Source organism: Mauremys reevesii, linkage group 27, assembly GCF_016161935.1.
Source record: "Mauremys reevesii isolate NIE-2019 linkage group 27, ASM1616193v1, whole genome shotgun sequence".
NCBI classification, from domain to species: domain Eukaryota; kingdom Metazoa; phylum Chordata; order Testudines; family Geoemydidae; genus Mauremys; species Mauremys reevesii.
In genome coordinates, this window is record NC_052649.1 from 2,538,573 (window position 1) to 2,557,041 (window position 18,469).

General features: G+C 59.6%; 2 protein-coding genes across 4 annotated transcripts in view; both read left to right on the forward strand.

Annotated features, from left to right (window-relative positions):
• The first annotated feature begins 1,047 nt into the window (after window positions 1–1,047).
• LOC120391994 (pancreatic hormone-like) lies at window positions 1,048–8,071 on the forward strand. Its single transcript, XM_039516262.1, has 5 exons — window positions 1,048–1,088; window positions 2,646–2,697; window positions 4,762–4,949; window positions 5,116–5,188; window positions 7,929–8,071. The coding sequence occupies exons 1-4, from the start codon at window positions 1,048–1,050 to the stop codon at window positions 5,177–5,179; spliced, it is 345 nt and encodes a 114-aa protein (XP_039372196.1). The 3' UTR covers window positions 5,180–5,188; window positions 7,929–8,071.
• Window positions 8,072–9,092: 1,021 nt separating this feature from the next.
• Window positions 9,093–18,469, forward strand: part of MPP2 (membrane palmitoylated protein 2) — a 37,550-nt gene continuing 28,173 nt past the window's right edge. For 2 of the 3 annotated variants that reach the window (XM_039516894.1, XM_039516895.1), the window contains exons 1-2: window positions 9,093–9,160; window positions 15,359–15,466. In XM_039516894.1, coding sequence (XP_039372828.1) covers window positions 15,436–15,466 — 31 coding nt within the window. In that variant the 5' untranslated portion in view covers window positions 9,093–9,160; window positions 15,359–15,435. The remainder of the gene's footprint in view (window positions 9,161–15,358; window positions 15,467–18,469) is intronic. The other variant, XM_039516896.1, reaches the window with a different exon arrangement.

Genomic DNA, 18,469 nt, shown 5'->3' on the forward strand with positions numbered 1-18,469 from the left:
TAACAACAGCTGCGTTTCATCACCTGAATCCAGCAGCTGGGGCTTTAAGAGCGGCACCAGCGCTTGTGAGATCTGCAGTGACAGTGTGAGAGTGGGAGACGCTGATCTGACCACCTGCCCTCCATGTCCCCAACTTTGCCATTGTCAGCTGTGACCCAGGTGCTGTCTGCCAGCGTCCCCGACTCTGAGCGCTCAACAAGCAACGGTCAGGCCCCTGAAATCCCAGGACTGTCTCGAAAAAATCACGAGAATTTTAACAAAAACACGAGCTGTTGGTTTGCTTGCTGAGCCCGCGGGTCGCACTCGTGTCACGTTTTCGTGGCTTTCTCTTAATCATAAGGTCTAAAACCTGCCTTTTTTGGTACTGTGAAAGCGGAGAGGGCAGTGGGCCGGGAGCAGGCAGGCTCCCTCTGGCTGAGGAGGGAGATGGACCCAGCTGCCTGCAGAAAGGGGACTGGAGCGAAGCAGGGCTGGGGAAAGGCCTGAGGAGCTGAGGAGCTCTGGGCCAGCGACTCCCCAGGCTGCAGGGCCTGGTACAAGGCCCCTGGGGGTCCCGGGTTGCAGGTAAAGGCAGCAGGTCAAAACCTCCCTTGCCTATGATGACTGGCTTATACAGATGCAGTCGGCCCCAGTGACAGGGGGCTGGATGGTGACTGGCAGTAGCCCATAGGCTGAGGCAGGGTGGGGGTTCCCTGGGGAGGGGAGACCCAGAGCTGTGGGGTATTGCCTGGAGGGGCAGCACCCTAGGTAAAAGGGCATCAGGGTCCTGGGAGGGGGCCCTGCGGCAAGCAGGACATTGGCCTGCAGAGGGCGCTCCGGAGCTGGAACCAGAGCTAATTCCCAGGAACCAGCAGGAGGCGCCGCAGGGGTGAGTCGCGCACCGTCACAGGCACCGACCCCACTTTTCATAGCTTGGAGGGACCACGCTGTGATGGAGCGGGACCTCCTGCATCGTACAGGCCCCAGAGCGGCCCTGGATTAATTCCCGGCTTGACCAGAGCAGATCTTCCAGAACAACGTCCACGCGGGACTCGGAAACTGCCAGCGATGGAGAATCCACCACAGCCCTGGGGAACGTGGTTCCAATGGTCAGTTCCCCTCACTGGTAACAACTTATTGCCAGGCTGAATTGGTCCAGTTTTGACTTCGTCTTTTCTTTAATCTCGGACCCCCCTCCAGTTTGCCAGTATCCTTGAATTGTGGGCCCAGCGCCGCAAACAGGATTCCAGCACCCGCGGTTGCACCAGCTCCAAATCCAGCGTTTCCACAGCCCTTGGCCTCCAACACCCCAATCTGGGCCTGCCGGGTCTGACTCTGCCGGGGCTGGGTTTCCCCCGGCAGCCCCTGGGACCCGTTACCACGACCCTGGCCTGGCTGCCGGCTCCCAGGACTGCCTGGGCTGTGATGAGCCTGGGGTGCCACCTGCTGGAGGAAAGTGCCCACTGACGGATGCCAGGTTTCTTCTGCAACTGCTGGCTCTTGAATACTGATGTGGTCGCTCCATCTCCAAAAAAGGTCTATTGGACGTGGAAAAGGTTCAGAAAAAGGCAACAAAAATGATGAGGGGTGCGGAACGGCTTCTGTCTGAGGAGAGATGAATGAGACTGGGACTTTTCAGCTTGGAAAAGAGACAACTATGACTGAGGTCTATAAAATCATGACTGGTGTGGAGAAGATAAACAAGGACGTGTTCTTTACTCCCTCTCCTAACAGAAGAACCAGGGGGCACCAAATGAAATTAATGGGCAGCAGGTTGAAAACAAACAAAAGGAAGTATTTCTTCACACAACGTACAATCAACCTGTGGAACTCCTCGCCAGAGGATGTTGTGAAGGCCAAGACTATAACAGGGTTCAGAAAAGAACTAGATAAGTTCCTGGAGAACAGGTCCATCAGTGGCTATTAGGCAGGGTGGGCAGGGATGGTGTCTCTAGCCTCTGTTTGCCAGAAGCTGGGAACGGGCGACAGGGGATGGATCACTCGGTGATTCCCTGTTCTGTTCATTCCCTCTGCGGCACCTGGCATTGGCCACTGTCGGTAGACAGGACACTGGCCTAGATAGACCTTTGGTCTGACCCAGTGTGGCCGTTCTTACGTTCTTCTCTCCTCCTGCACTGGGGCTGGCTGCAGGGTCCCATCTGCCAGGCTGTCTCTGACGGAGACCGGGGGGCTTCCCCTGGGGCTTTTGTTTTATTCTAAGGTAACGTAATCTGTGGCCCCATTACCCCCTGCCCCTCTACCACCCTGAGCCTTAACTGACCGGTCTCTCCATGCACATGCAGGGAAGCTCCTGTGTGGGGCTGAGAGCACTGGGGGGGAGAGACCCCTCTGCAAACAGCTGAATGGGGCGGTGGTGGTGGGAGCAGGGGATGGGACATCAGGACTTCCAGGTTCTAGGCCGGGATCCGCCCCTGACTCACCGGGTGGTCTTGGGCCAGACACCTTCTGGCCCATCCTGGGCGTCTTGTCAGTCCCCTTCTCCCCGGTGAAAGGTCTGGACCCCTCGTCCCCCTTGGCTCTCGGAGGTCGGTGGGAGGGGGCCGCTCTCTGCAGGGGGCTCGGAGGGGCTCAGCGGTCGACTGACCTGGTGAAATATTAACCCCACCTCCCCTGGCGCTGAACAATGGGCACCTGTTCCCACACAGGAGCCTGTCATGGGGGCCTCCCAGCCTCTGCATGGGAGCTCGCCCTTCCCAGGTGAGTGGGGTTCCAGAGCTGGGCTGGGGGAGGAGAGGGGGCACATTGGGGTGTCTCCAGTGGCCTCTCCCCCAGGGAGATGTCAGGCCAAGTCCACCCTTAGCACATCATCCCAATGGGCATCTCCTGGAGAGCTGAGATCCTTTCCCAGACGGAGACCCCCGCAGAGCCCAGGCCTCACCCCTTGGGGGCAAGGGCACGGGGATCCTGGCTCACCCTGTGTCTGTCTGTGGGGCGCCCTCTTCATAGCACCTGGTTCCTCCCCAGAGTTAAGCAAAGGGAAGAGACAGCCACTGTGCTAGGGAGACTGCTTGGGGAAGGGGGACCTCGACCCACTGCCCGGCAGGGGTGGGCGGCGCGAGCACAGGGTGACATCAGAGCATCTGCCCAGAGCGGGGAAGTGATGACGCAGGGACAGGCGGGAGGTGGGGGCTTGGGAGGGGGTGTAAGGGGAGATATAAACCTCCGGAGCCGGCTCCTGCAGCGCAGAGCACGGAGGGACTCAGCCAGGCCACCAGCACCTCTGTGTCGCACTGTGCCTCTGCACCGCACCCGACTGGATCAGGGTAAGCACACGGGGCCGGGACTTGGGGCGCAGGGGGATTCACTGGGAGGGGGGAATGGGTCCCTGCCTCCTCCTTCCCAACATGCAGCAGGCAAGCCTGCCAGCACCCAGCATTGGTGCCCTCTGCCTAGGGCAGGGGGGTGTATCTGCATTCGTGCTGTACAGCACCATGCACATCTGCGGCACAGACGCCCCATAGTTCTGGAGAGTGCCCTGGGATTCCCGGGGCCGGGAGGTGGAGGGCTGGCTCAGGAGGGCTCCCACACCCTCTCTCAGTACCAATGCAGGAAGAGCAGAGGGTGGATCTGGGGCAGCGGGGATGGGAGCGTTGCTTGGTAGAGTGGTCAGTAGCTGGTGGGTCCTGGCGGGAGGGTTGGCTGCCTTTGGACACAAAACGTGACGTTTCCCTCTGGACAGATGGAGGGAGCATCAGGGGCTCGGGATCTGGAGCTGGGGGGATGGAAACGTCTGTGCATGTGGTGCTGGGTGTCTGGCTAGGTCTGTGTGAATGGGCGAGTGTGTCTGTGTGCGTGTGAGCATGCGTGTCGGCATGTCTGAAGTACGCGTGTATGGATGTGTCGGTGTGCGCATCCCAGCGTGCGAGCACGAGGGGAGGCACGTCTGTGAGTGGGGGTGCGAGCACAGATGTGAGCAGGGGCAGATAGCTCTGTGCATGCCAGCGACTGCAAGTATTCCTGTGTGTACGTGCAAGTGTCCGTGTGTGCATGCACATACATGGATGACTGGCCGTGTGTGTGCATGTGTAGTGGTGAGCACAGGGCAAGTGAGTGCAGTCACGAGCACAGGGCGCACGTGAAGGTTTCTGCGTGCGCTCACGAGTACAGGGCATGCGTGTGCAATTCCCACACAAGCCAGCACCATCTTCTTACAATTCAGGCACCCTCTGGTGCTCTCCTCCTCCAGGGCTGGCTGGCACGTCCTCCAGCCCCACCGCCTCCCAGTGGACAGATGGGCCGTGCGCTCCCTGAGCCCTGCTGCTTCCCTTGGGGCCGGCCGCCACCCCTGGAGTAGTCGAGAAACCCAAGAGCCCCCTCCTCAGTGGCTCCCCCACCTCCCACCCCCTGTTTGTCCGGGGGTCCTACTGGCTTCTCTCCTTGGGCCTGCCCTCTCCTCCCTGCACCCATGGCATCCGCCACAACTGTTTCTATGGCAACGCGGCTGGATCCCCCTCTCCCCCGTCGCCAAGGACCCCTCGAGCACCCACCCGTCCAGCTCACGCTCAGCATGGCACGAGCTCCCCCCACTCCGCTCCACCTGCCTTCGCCCGTCCCCACGCTGGCACTGCCAGCCCGGCACTCTCCACGCTGGTGCCCCATTCAGCCTGTCTCTCTCCTCCCCCTGGGTGGTGCCCATGCCCCGTCTCTCTCTCCCCAGCCCCGCGCTGGCCTCCCCTCCAGTCCCAGCGCACTCGGGGGGCTGCTTCGGGGGGCCGTCGCCTCGTCTCACCGGCGCGCGCTCTCCCTTCTCTCCTCCCCCAGATGGTCGCCCCCTGCAGGCGATGGGCTTCCCTCTTCTCCCTCACCTGCTGCGTGGCCCTGCTCCTGGGGCACCTGGGCGGCGCTGCCCCCATGCACCCCAAGTACCCCGGGGACGATGCCCCCGTGGAGGACCTGGTCCAGTTCTACAACGAGCTGCAGCAGTATCTCAACATGGTCACGCGGCCCAGGTAGGTGGCTCGGCTAAGCCGGGGGTAGTCGGCTGCGCACCTCTGGCCTGGTCTCCCGGATGACGGGTTTCCCGGTCCCGTCCCATGGCCCCGTCTCCCCTGGGGCCTGGCTTATCCGTCTCCGAAGCAATGACTGGCTGCATGTTTTTCTCTCCCACCCTGCTAGATACGGCAAGAGATCCAGCAGCCGGACGCTCTGCGGAGACCTCTATGACCCCTCTGGATGCTAAACCTGACAGGTAAGATCTGTTCTGGGAAGGAGCTCAGGAATGGGACGTGCGTCCTACTTGTTCATCTGTTACCGTCCGGTTACTGGCCGACCAGTAAGAGATGCCCTTCCCGCCAGCCCCATCCCACAGCAGGGAGTCAGCCAGAGCCGTGTTCTGTGGTGTTTTTTGAGACACTGCAATACCAGGTCAATGCACGGGGTGGACAGAGCAAGCTCCTATTCCATCCCCTTGTTTCAAACATCAATTTAATAATATACAATCCTCAAATTAAGGACATATCAGATATTTGATGTTGGCAAGTCAGAGGGATTCGCTACCCACTGCGCACCAGATGCCTGCAGGAGAAGGTGCAACGGGGGCAGCAGATGCACAGGAGAGGTTGGGGCGTGTGTGTGTGTCTCAGAGCTCTGCAGTTGCAGGAAATATCATGGAGAGGTTTGGGGTGTGTTAGAATGGGCAGCAGCATGGTGAGAGCAGGGGGCTGGGAGTCTCAGGACACCTGGGTTCTATTTCCCAGCTCTGGAAGGAGAGTGGCCTCTTGGCTGTAGCAGGAGCCTGGGTTCTCTCCTCAGATGTCTCTAAAGGAGTCAAGGAGGGATCTTGGCACCAGGAATCCCAGTTTGGCTCGGGGAAGAGAGTATTTTTAGGAGGTAGAAGAGGGGAGTGGGCGTCAGGACTCCTGGGTTCTATTCCCAGCCGTACCACTGGGCTGCTGTGTGACCTTGGGCGAATCACTTCCCTTCTCGGGGCCTCAGTTTCCCCGTCTCTACAGTGGGGATATCAATACTGTTGAGCCTCCAGGATCGTTGTGAGGCTGCGTCGATACCTGTTTGCAAAGTGCCCAGAGAGCCCCCGGAAAAAGTGCTGCATAAAGACAGTGTTGTTATGCCCAAGGGCACAGGAACATGGATGGGGCGGGGGCCTTCGCATTCAGCGCTCCCACTGTGCCCGCTAGATGGCACTGACAGACCATGTCGCCAGGGGTGGCATCAAGCTCTCTGTGTGAGGAGGGAGCTGAAGGGGCTGCAGAGGACGGAGACCAGGCCCCAGCCGCTGAACAAACCCTGCTCCCTGTTCAGCCTCACGGGGCCAGGTGTGGGGCTTTCCCCCGGGGATGAACCGGGAAGCGAAAGGGACGCAGGGCTAAAATCAGAGCGTTGAAAAGGACACGGCTCCTCAGCAGCATCATGGAGCAACCCCTGCAACTGGGAGGGTTTGACCAGCAGCGCTGGCTTTCCCCCAGGGAGCCTGTTCCCTCTCCCCAGCACTTCTCCCAGCTGCCTGGGTGATCGGTGTCAGGCTGTCTAGTCAGTGTCATTGTCTGAGTCTCATAAACTAGCACAAGCGTGTCCTGTTTGGGGTGCATCAGCTGCAGGGGAATATCCTCTCTCTGTCCTATATCCACCCACCCCTCCCTCCCTCTCCCAACTGCCCCGTGCTGCTGAGCTGGGTGTTAACTCTGCCCCTGGGAGGATCCTTTCCGTGGCAGCTTGAACTATTTCAGCCCTGACGCTGCTGCTTTACTGTTCGTTTTATGGCCGTGCCTAGATGCTTCCACCCAGGCCTGGGTTCTGGGGTGCAAGGCTCTGTACAGACCCAGCCAGAGACAGCTGATCGGCTCAGCAGACCCGTCAAGCGGATGGGTTTCCCCATCGCGGTTGGCTGCGGCGGTGGATGTTGGAAGCGGCAGGGCAGAGAGGTCATAGGGCATGAGGAATCCAAATCCCGCTCCCTAAAACGTATGATTTGTATCCCCAGGCTTGGACCAAGTGCTGGACTCACCCCCAACAAAACCATGGTCCTCTAGACCAGTGATTCTCAACCAGGGGCACATGTACCCCTGGGGTACGCAGAGGACTTCCGGGGGTACATCAGCTCAGCTAGATACTTGCCTAGTTTTACAACAGGCTACATAAAAAGCACCAGCGAAGTCAGTGCAAACTACAATTTCATACAGTGACTTGTTTATCCGGCACTCTAGCCTCTAACACTGAAACGTAAGGACAAGATTTATATTCCAATGGATTTATCTGATAATTACTTGGTAAACACGAGACAGGCAGCAATTTCCCAGTACTAGTGGGGCTGTGACATTTTTGTAGTTTGAGGTCTGATTTTTGTAAGCGAGTAGTTTTTAAGTGAGGTGAAACTTGGGGTACGCAAGACCAATCAGCCTCCTGCAAGGGGGACGGCAGCCTGGAAAGACATTTACACAAGCAGGGTGGGGGGACCCCCTGCCCCGCATGAATCAGGAGACCTGCCGGCTCTGCAGGGTCCTGGATACAGCTGGGCACCGTCCTCCGAGAGCTGCTCCGGGGGTGCTGGGACATGAGTGGGGGGAGGAGCAGAGGAGAGAGAAGCAGGCGTGGGAGCAAGGCTGCGAGGAGACGGTTTGGGGGCAGGGGAAGTATCGATCTCTAACCCAGGCTAGCGCCGTGGGGCTCTTGGCTGGAGAGTTATGGGGCTGTGGCTGCCCCATAGCTAACAGGCAGCTCTTTACCCTGGACAGTGGAAGCTGCTGCTTTTAGCTCCAAACCCCTCTGGTTCAGCCCCGCAGAGAGGGACTAGGCCCAGGAAACCCTTGCAAAGTTTGGGGGCAGCAGGCTTGGAGGACAGGACAGATGTGAGGGATGGGGGGAGACCAGGGGGCAGGAGATGCGGACATGGGGCATTGGGGCTCACAGCATCCCTAGGCTGCGGCGCCGACTGGGTCCCTTGGATCCTAACTGAGTCTTTTTGGTCATTTCAGGGTGTGATCCTGAGCGGAAGCCACCTTGGGGCGAACAGGAAAAGGCCTCGGGGTGGAAAACCCCACCCCGGCGCTGATCCCTCTGTGATTCTCCTCTCTTCCCCGCTCCTGTGCCCCCCGGGGCCGCCTGCTTCAAAGACAACCAACACCGCAACTGCCACCTTCTCTCTTTGTCCCTCGGTTCCTGGGTAGACTAATGTGAATAATGATCAGCACAATAAATCTGGGTGTAAGTTGCCGTCGATTTGCTGCTCTTTGATCTGGAGCGAGGGGAGTGCAGACACCCAGTTGTGTGGGTGGGGGTGGGGGGGGGACAGCACAGCTGTGGGGTGTCAGGGGCTGAGACATCTTGATGGCTGGGGCATGCGTGCGTGTCTGTGTGTGTGTTTGTGCATTCACAGCGGGGTGTCGCAGGGGGCCTGCTGAGATTCGAACCACCAGGGATGGGGGTTGCGGTTTACCCTGGGGGGAGGGAGCGTGGAGCCAGCATCTGCTTGGCAGGGGTGAATGGCCAGGGGGCAAGAGGGGTATCACTGAGGCCCAGCACTTTGCGGACAGGAATGATCAGCGCTTCCCTGCCAATCCTGGGATGTAAATGAGCCGATCCCCTCCCGTTCACTCCTTCGCGGTCCTGTTCCCCCATTCCCCCGTCCCTCGATGGACCCTCCGCTCTCCTATCCCCCCATTCACTCCCCCGCTTCCCGTTCACTCATCCACCCGCATCCCCTTCACTCTGACCCCACCACGCCTTCGGGCCCGATCCCACAGCCTTAGCCTGGCCTTGGCTCTGCCTTCTGCCTCGTCCCCTACAAAATGACCCTGGTGCTCTTTCAAAATGGTCTTTTGGAAACACTCCCCCACCCCCCTTGCACCCTGCTTCCCCCCAGTTTGCTGGAGATAACTGATGCCCCCCGCAGCCCCTGCCTGGCTCAAGTCAGATCTGCAAGGGGTGGGGGGCAGATCGGGTTATTCACACACCCGGCTGCAGAGGCAGGAGATCTCAGACGTAGCCTGGGGGTCCCTGGAGCCCCGGTTGAAACCCATTGGGTTGAAACGGCTCAGCCAGCAGCCCGGTCCCCGGCTCGCTGGTGGGACCCAGCCAGCCCCTTCCAGCGGCGTTGCTGCTTTAAGAGCCCAGCGGCAGCGGCAGGAGCGAAGCGAGCCCAGCACCGCCCCGCCCCGCCGCGCATCCCAGCGAGCCCGGGGCCTTTGGAGCAGCGCTGCTGGGGCAGGTAAGAGCCCCTCCCCCGCCTTTGCGGGCAGCTGCTAACCTGACCTCTCCCCCGACCCCCCCTTTGAGGTGCATTGACTCAGAGGCTCTCAGGGGTGGAGGGGACCCCAGGAGGTGCCTAGTCCAGCCCCCTGCTCAAAGCAGGACCAACCCCAACTAAATCATCCAGTTTCACCCCCCCTGAGCTGGTCAGTTTCAAACCTCCCCCCCCCCCCCGTTTTCACGCCCGGAGCCCTGCCAGGAGAAATGCCTCCTTGCTTTGCCAGCCGGGCGCTGGGCGAGGCGGGGTGGTTTCCATAGGTGCCCAGAGAGCGTGTCTCTGACCATCTTCCTCGCCTCCCCCGGGGCAGCCGGCTTCCCTTTCCCTCTCCCCGGATCCCCTCGGCTTCTCCTCCCCTCTGGCCAGGGCTTAATTTGTAATGAAAGAGCCGCCCCGGGGCTCAAGCAAATTTTTTGTTTTACATTCATAACTGATGCAGCAGGCCCAGAGGTGCCGGGGCTGTGAACTGCCCGGCCCAGAGGGACCCCGGGGCCCTGAAATGCCCGGCCCACAGGTGCCGGGGCTCTGAACTCCCAAACCCAGAGGTGCCGGGGCCCTGAAATGCCCAGCCCACAGGTGCCGGGGCTCTGAACTGCCAAACCCAGAGTGGCCCTGGCACAAATTGAGCCCAGCCTCTGGCTTTGCGTGGGCTGCCGTATTCCTACTATTGCGGGAATCCTCTCTTTGATTTGTGGGCACTGATGTTTTGGGGGGAGTGAGGGAGGGGTAATGGATTTTATTTTCTCCGCTGGTGGGTTTCGCTCCCCCAGCTGCGTCCCTCCCCGGTTAAAGATGCTGATTTCAGCTTCCAGCTGCGTGTCGCTTCGGGCATGTCGAAGAGCAACATGTTGTTATGTAATAATATAAGTAGCTGCTTTCTGAATGGGGGGGGGCTGGTTTAATGGCTCTTGGTTTGAGTCCCTCCTCCCCCCCAAGCTGGGGTGTGCGTCGGTGGGTTTCACATCATGAACCAATTGCGAAGCTTGACGACTCCGCTGCCCGGTGTGGGGCCAGAGATTCCGAATGAGAGCAAATTACCTGGGCCGTATAAAGACTGGGTGGGGGCGGGGTTACGAGGGGTGAGCTCACTGCCAGTCCCTTTCCCCATACGCAGCAGACCCACGCTGCCTATCGCCACCACTTCCGTCTTTGGGCCCCGCTGGCGCTGAAGAATGGCTGGATTCAGCAGGGCTGCCCATCTGGGCACGGCTCAATCAGCGGCTTTGTTCGCCTCGCTGTACGTCCGCCCCGCAGAACAGCCCTGCGTCGCTCGCAAGCGGGTACTTTCCAAGTGGACCCAAGGAAGACATTCCCTCGCTCAGCTTGTCTCGGATCCTGGGACCGCTGCGCTGACATCTGTCAGTCAGAAACCTCTGCCCCCGTCCTGTGGTTAGAGGCAAGGCTGTGGGGTGGTGGAGAGGCAGCGTGAAAGAAACGAAACGCAATGAGCAGCGGAAAGCCACCAGGCCTGATTCCCCACTGCTTGTTCAAAGAATATCACGGGGCAGTGTTTTGCCCCCATGCTGCGACAAGGTGCAGAGCAATGAAGAACTGGGCCCTCGGAGCCCAGCTGCTGCCAAAGGCAGCATGGCCCTGAGAACTGGCTGAGGAGGATGCAGTAGGAACCTGTAGATTCTCCCGAGACTGTGTTGTCGGTTCAGGGAGTGCTGAGCTTGGAGGCAGGATCCCCCTGTCACCACCAAGTGTCTCTTAGATCAGAGTTGGAGTCTGTCAGGGGAGCGGTGTGTGTGTTTGTGTGTGTGTGTGTTTGTGTCAGGGAAGTGCTCTGTATGTCTGTGTGATCAAAGGGAACTTGTAATGAAGGTGGATGCTGTGCAACCAGTGCAAATTAGTGACAGACAATAGAAACAATCAGCGATTCATACATTAGAAACAGAGACCGGTGTGTCCTGGCTCCCTGTACCCTGTTCTAACCACTAGGCCACACTCCTTCCTCGCTCTGGGAATAGGACCTAGGACGGAACCCTGATTTCCATGCTCACGGGTGGAGCCAGAAAACATTAGGTGGCCTTGTAGATCTCCTCTGCCCCCAGTCTGTGGCTGACTCTGCGCCCACTGAACTGCCCTTAGTGGGCGTGTGGGATGCACGTTCTCATTCTGCCGCCTGGTTGGGACGTATCCCGCCCGGTGAGGTCGTGTCAGCATCCCTCCTGGAGCAATGAACGCGCGTCTGCACCCCAGGAATGTGGATGGCTTTCTGATGCGGCTGCAGCCGGATTCACACACCAGTGCTCTAAGCTGGGACTCCCACTCCGAGCCTCGAAGGAAGCACAGCAGAATCCGGGGACCCAGGGCCAGGTGCTGCGTTAGCCAGCAGCTAAGTGTGCCAGGACTCACAACCTGCTCCAGGATCTGCCCACCAGGCCTAGTACCAGGATTCCCACTCCCAACCGCAGTGGGGTGCTCGTGGCAGGGCTCATTCCCAGCCACAGCCGGGGGGCAGGCGGCACATCCCAGGGTGGTAGGAGGAAGCTACATGGAACCATCCCCATCCCGGTGCTGCCACACCAAGATTCATGCTCCCAGCCTCTGGGCTCAGCCAGATCCAGGAACTATCGCAGCTCCTCATGGCCCCATGCATGAAGATGCTGCAGTCCGGGTTGTGGGCTCAGCCTTCTTTAATCAAGCTGCCGAATGGGAGCCTTTGCTGGGAACAGGATAGCTGTCCTGTTTCCTCAGGCAGGCCTAAGAACAGAAGAAAGGCCGTACCAGGTCAGACCAAAGGTCCATCTAGCCCAGTATCCTGGCTACCGACAGTGGCCAATGCCAGGTGTCCCAGAGGGAGTGGAACCTAACAGGCAATGATCAAGTGATCTCTCTCCTGCCATCCATCTCCATCCTCTGACAAACAGAGGCTAGGGACACCATTCCTTACCCACCCTGGCTAATAGCCATTAATCGACTTAACCACCATGAATTTATCCAGTTCTCTTTTAAACACTGTTATAGGCCCAGCCTTCACAACCTCCTCAGGCAAGGAGTTCCACAAGTTGACTGTGCGCTGCGTGAAGAAGAACTTCCTTTTATTTGTTTTAAACCTGCTGCCCATTAATTTCATTTGGTGACCCCTAGTTCTTGTATTATGGGAATAAGTAAATAATTTTTCCTTATCCACTTTCTCCACATCACTCATGATTTTATAGACCTCTGTCATATCCCCCCTTATTCTCCTCTTTTCCAAGCTGAAGAGTCCTAGCCTCTTTAATCTCTCCTCCTGTTCCCTGGTTTGGAGTGTGCAACCCCCTCCATGAAACGAACTCCGATTCCATCCTTCCCATGGAGATTCCCTCTGCCTGTCACTCGGGATTCTCCCAGGCTGCGCCCCTCAGTACCAGGGATGGGGCAGAATGGGACAGATCTAAGCTCACTCCAGCTATGGCTGAGATAGGTGCTAACCTGGGCAGCTGCCTGATGGCTATGCTATCTCATACCAACCACCTCCAGTCCAGCAGTGAATGGCTCGTACGGACCATCCGGGATGCTCTTCACGCTCCTATGGGAGCATCCCCCATGCTCCTCCCATGCTGCCTTCTGAGTCCAGAGCACCCCACCGAAGCCAATGATAATGTTTCTATTTGTCCCTCCTTCCTGGTTTTCTTTGTTAGGGCCGGCTGGGTCCAGCAGTAGAGTTGGCTGGTGTGCAATGCCCGACTGGCATGAGTCTGATTCGGTGCAGAATCTAGATCGGCCGGGGGCACAGTGCCACCGGCACCACGTGGCGTTCAGGCTGAAACTGGTATCTGCCCCATTCACTCTCCTGAGCTCCGCCCGCCCCCAGACCAATGTGCATGTGGCTTCTTGCCAGGGAACATTCCAAAAGCACCTGCCCAGGTGCTCAGGTGTCTGGATTTGTGATCTGGTGGGTGGGGCGGGAGAGATTGTTAACCCTTAAAGCACAGGGCAGGGAAAGCAACTGAGTCGCTGTTTCAGTTCTTGTGCCCTAGCCTGGAGGGCCCGATTCCTCCTCCTCCTCCTCCTCCTTCATGCCCCGAAATGTGACGTGTTTGTTGCTTTGCCCAAAAAGAATGGAATTGATGCTCTGGCAGCTGCTAAGCTGAGACCGGGCGTGTTCGTTTCACATGGAGCCGGCTGCATTCCCAAGTGTGTGGGTGGGTGGGTGGGTGTAGGGGGGAGAGGCCTGGAGCTTGACAGCAAGAGTGGAGCAAAGAGGCTGGCTGGGGACAGCCTGCATGCGAGCAGCCTGGGGAAGGTGGTGCCCATCCCGGCTTTGTGGAGAGGTTGTTTCAGCCAAGGGGCATTTCAAAGCTGGGGTTGTGGGGTGGGGGTTGGAGGAGAAGCTGACCTGGATGTCGCCTCCTGTGACCAGAGGTGGCATGTTGCCGCATCAGGGAGGAATTTGATGCTGAGTCTCTGCCCTGAGGAGTTCACAAACAGTACTTGGGCAGGAGGGTGTGGAGACATGCGGCCCCCGGAGGCCAGCTCCCGGCACACGGGTGTTACAAAGCCGGGCAAACCAGCCTTTTTGGAATCTCCCCCAGCAGCACAGGGCTGTTAGATGGGCCTGCATTGCCCCTGGGTGGAAGGGAAGCGGGCTGACCGGTTCACACTGTGCTCCGGTGGATCTGGATCATCTGCAGCGGCAGCCCCAGGGGCCTCTCTAGCTTCAACCCTGATGGCCTGGCAGGTGCAGAGGCGGCTGAGTGATGTCCTGCAGCCCACATGGCTTCGGGAGCAGCGTCACTTAGCATAATAGGGACTGGCCCTGTCCTGGACTGGGAGAAGGGCCCACGGGCCCTCTCCTCGTGACCTGCCCTCCCCCGTCCTCCCTCACCAGCTCGGATCCCTAGCCAGCTCCCTAGCAGCATCTCCAAAGGTGGCAGCCGGCTGTAACCATGAGGGGTGGGCTATGGGGCGGCTCCCGCTGCTTCCATATCGTTCTCCCGCTCCAGTGTTGCCATGGCAACCCGGGTATGAGCATCTCCTCTGTGTGCTGGCAGCTCGTCCATGGCCCTGTTTCCCCTGGGCAGCCCCGTCCTCAGGACGCAGGCCTGGGCTCGCTCCCCGCTCCTGGGGCTGCTGTGTGCTCAGCCCCCCTTCTTCGGCTGCTGGCTCCAGGCCGGGATTCGGAGCTGGGAGAGGCAGAGAGAACCACAGGGTCTGGCTGTGTCCGGCAGCCTGGACAGATGCGCCCCCCCCCTTTGCAGGCATCATAGACTGGCACTGGCTCCTCTCTGCCACAAGGGGCGCTAGACGGGCAAGGCCTCATCCAGGGCAGCCTGCTGTTGCTCCGGGGTCCTGAGCCGACTAGATTTTTTTTTTAACCCCCTTGAGTTCACCGGCCCCAGGAGACTGGAGACTTTGCGGGGGTGGTGTGTGTGTGTTCCCAGGTACTCCAGTCCCAGACCCTCCCAGCAGGGGGCGCTGTGGGGGATGGAGCAGGAGTGCTGGCTGTGGGGTTCCCAGTCCCAGACCCTGGCTGTGGTTGTGGGGGGTTCCCAGGTACTCCAGTCCCAGACCCTCCCAGCAGGGGGTGCCGTGGGGGATGGAGCAGGAGTGCTGGCTGTGTGGGGGGGTTCCCAGGTACTCCAGTCCCAGACCCTCCCAGCAGGGGGTGCTGTGGGGGATGGAGCAGGAGTGCTGGCTGTGGGGGGGGGGTTCCCAGGTACTCCAGTCCCAGACCCTCCCAGCAGGGGGTGCCGTGGGGGATGGAGAAGGGGTGCTGGCTGTGGTTGCCGGGGGGAGCTCCCTGCTGCTCCTGCCTCAGACTCACCCCGCAAACATCCCTCCTTCTGGCACATGGTGTCCGGTTAACTCGGCGTCTCCTCGGCTCCTGCGCGTGGAGATGATGCTCCAGTGACCCCCGGTGGGAAAGGGCTGAGAGTGGCTCTGAAGGCGGGCGGCCGGTCACTACGTGCTGTGTCTCCTTATCCCGCTCCCTCCCTCCCCCCGGCAGTCGGGTGGCATTCCCCACTGGGCCCTGATGTGCCAGGAATCCGGACGGGACTTGTATGCCCACAGCAGGGGTAGCGCTGCCGTGGGGTTGCTAGATTGACGGCATCCTGGGGCTATAGGCTTCCTCCATATAGCTCCTTTCCTCTGTGTCCTGTGCCCCCTCCCGCTAGCCCCCGCCTCTCCCCCCTTCGAGTGACTGCCTTTCACCTTTTCCTCTCTCCGCAGAGCCCTGTGTGTGCCCGTTCAGAGCTGCGCTCGCCACCTGACGCCCCAGCCCTGCCCGAACCGCGCCAGCTGCTGAGATGCCCGTGGCTGCTACCAACTCCGACTTGGGTAAGACACGCCCTCTCCGGGCTGGCATTGGGAAATGTCGCCTGGGCCCTGCGTTCCATTGTGGGCGCAGGGCACCCTCAGGGTGTGCCCCTCACCACCCCTGAATTCCCATGGGGCTTGGGCATAGGTGGACACTGGAGATGGGCCCAAGCTGCCAAGTTTGGACTCAGATTTAAGAGCTCCCCACGACAAGCTCTTGAGGGGGTGAGGCTTTGCCCAGAAGGGGCAGGTTGACCGACTCCATCTCTACAGCCTCCTCAGCTGTGAGATCTGGACCCTGCTCTGAGCTGGGAGAGGAGACTGCCCCGTAACAGAACGCCGGTTCCATCCCCGTGTGCGGCTCCTGCCTCTGTCCCACTATGTCCCTAGGATTATCTAGCTGGATTTTAGAGGTGCCTGCTTCATCTCTCTGGTCAGGAGACTGGTGTATTAGCGGGGTTACGGGAGAGCACTCCAGGAGCTTTCTAAACCCACTGGATGGGGCCATCCGTGCCCCAGAGAGCTCGCTGTTCGTTCCTTGTGCTGCAGGAGCAGCTGGCTGCTGGCGGGGAATGGAGGGGATAAGTGCCCAAGTAAGAGGAAGGATGGCTCAATGATTAGAGCACTGGCTTGGGTCTCAGGTTCAATCCCCAGCTCTGCCACATTCCACATGTGTGACCTTGGGCAAGTCACTTAAGGCCAGATTTTTAAAGGTATGGAGGCGCCTAACTCCTATTGAAACCAATGGGAGTTAGGTGCCCAAGTACCTTTAAGAGTCCGGGCCTGTCTGTGCCTCAGTTCCCACATCTGTAACAGGGGGCCAGGAGGATAAATACACTAAAGATGGCGAGGCACTCGGAGGCCACGGGAATGGGGGTTATAGGCGTATGTGAAATGAACAACCTGGCTTCCATGCCGGGAGCTGCGTTTTTGGGGCTGCAAAGCTCGGTCATTCCAACAGAGGTGCCCTGATTATTCTGACTTGGGGGGGGCGGGGGCGTGCAGGGCACCAGGTTGTTCTGAACGCTCGCCCCCCTGTGAGGTGACGTGGGTCAGCTTCATTGGAGGCGACGAGTGGCTGGGAGCCCGATCTCCTGCTGTCTCCCGGTCTGACCCCCCTCTGCCTCCCCTGGAAGGGGAAGAGGTGATGCCGTGGTCAGGGGCTGGCACAGCGGGTTTTGGCTGAGGCGAGATGGAGGCTGGATCGGTAGGTGCCCTGGCTTCTCTGCCATCAGTACAGCTGCAGCTGCAAAGGTTGCTTCCCCTCCACCCGCTTGCTGGGATGCTGGTACTGACTGACCGCACCGCCTGCTCGCTGTGTCTATGGAAACGCAGCTGCAGAAATTAAAGAGGCCGCCCGGAGATTCTGGGCTGGGCAGTACGAAAGCATCTGCCCCCGTTGGAGTGTGTTACCCCCCCAGGCTGGGGGGGGATGGGACAGAATGAACCTGAAGGGGGGGAATGAGACCGGGAGGGGGCAATGGGAGAGGAGCAGTGCAGGGAGAATGGGGGGTGGTGGTGCCGTGGGATGAGGGGAAGGGCTTTGGGTGAGTAAGGGGGGTTCAAGGTGGATGGGGAGTTGGAGGGAGGATGTGCATGTGGGGTTGCCCCACGGGGGCATCAGGAGTCAAATACGGGGCCCGCATCTCTAAAAACCCCAGTGCTTCACCCCAGGGACAGGCGCATGTGCTGCTCCCATCGGAGTGTGGGGATGGGGGCCCCCCTGCTCCTGATTGGTTCTGCTGGCTGCACCCCTTGCTCTGGGCTGCATCTTCTCTCTGTCAGGCCTGCTGGCTGCATGTCCTTTGTTGCTAGTAAATGCAAAGTAAGTGTGTGTGTGTGTGTACAGTGTGTGTGTGTGTGTACAGTGTGTGTGTGTGTGTGTACAGTGCATGCGTGCGCATACACACAGCTTCTGCTCCCTACCTGCCCGTCTCTAACCCTCTTACGTTTAATTAAACCTCTTCTCTTTAGCTGGTGATTACATTGTAGGCCAGGCAGGAATCCTGGGGCTGTGCTCTAAGCCACTTAATGGCACACCCGGGCCATGGGGCTGGGCCAGACCCCCAAGGCCGGAGGAGGGCGCTGGGAGCGTGTGGCTTGGGGAACAGCTGGGCACATGCCTGCGTGTATGTGTGTCTGGCATGGGGCGTGCGCCTGTGGGCACGTGCATGCCTGTGCACCAGAGTGTGGGTGCGAGCGCACGGCGGCGCACCAGAGCGTGGGTGCGAGCGCACGGCAGCGCACCAGAGTGTGGGTGGAGAGTAGAGCCAGGGCAGCATTTGAATGGGAGACCTCTCAGGAGCAGCCCAGACACTGCAGGGAATGGGGTAGGGGGCTCAGTAGGGGGCGCTCTGCCCTCAGAGCTAGTGCTGACCCCCGTGCATGGCGCTGCTCCATCTAAAATCTAGGCTGTTTCCTAAGGCAGGTGCCTCCATTCTGCCCCCTGTGGTTTCAGCAGGGCGCTGCTGTGTGGCGCTGCAGGGAGCTGCTAAGCAGTAGCTGTGTTCCACCCCAGCACTGGCTGCAGCTCAGTGGTGGATGTATCATGCACAGTGGGGTCCCTTGGGGTGAAACAGCTGGAGAAACACAGAGAGGGTTGAGTGGGGTCTCAGGGCCTCTGTGTAAAATGAGGCAGGACAGCCTGTGGCCCTGAGACTTTGGGGAGCCATTCTCTGCCACAGACTCTCTGTGTGAGTCACTTGGTCTCTCTGTGCCTCTGTTTCCCCCCTGTAATAGGATGAGCAGAGCCCAGGGGGTTCAGGAACAGCAGAGGTGGGGGTGCTGGTTTGCATAGAGACCAGGTACATTTCTGACACTGGCCCGACAAGCCAGATCCCAGGCTCCTCTCTTCCCCCCCCCCCCCCCCGCCACATGAAAGGCCCATCTCTGGGTGTTAACTGCCTCTGAGTCCACCTGGCTTTCTAAGGGTTAATCCCAGTCTCAGGCAGATTCTGTTTCTCTCCATCCCCCCTGCCCCTCCCAGTCATGGCTGGAAGGCTGAAAACTGGAGGGGGTGGGTGG

Coding starts and splice junctions, on each gene's coding strand:
- LOC120391994 (XM_039516262.1), top strand. CDS start 1,048: ATGGAGAATCCACCACAGCCCTGGGGAACGTGGTTCCAATG. Junction 1,089..2,645: donor TGGGGAACGTGGTTCCAATG/GTCAGTTCCCCT, acceptor GTTCCCACACAG/GAGCCTGTCATGGGGGCCTC. Junction 4,950..5,115: donor AACATGGTCACGCGGCCCAG/GTAGGTGGCTCG, acceptor CCACCCTGCTAG/ATACGGCAAGAGATCCAGCA.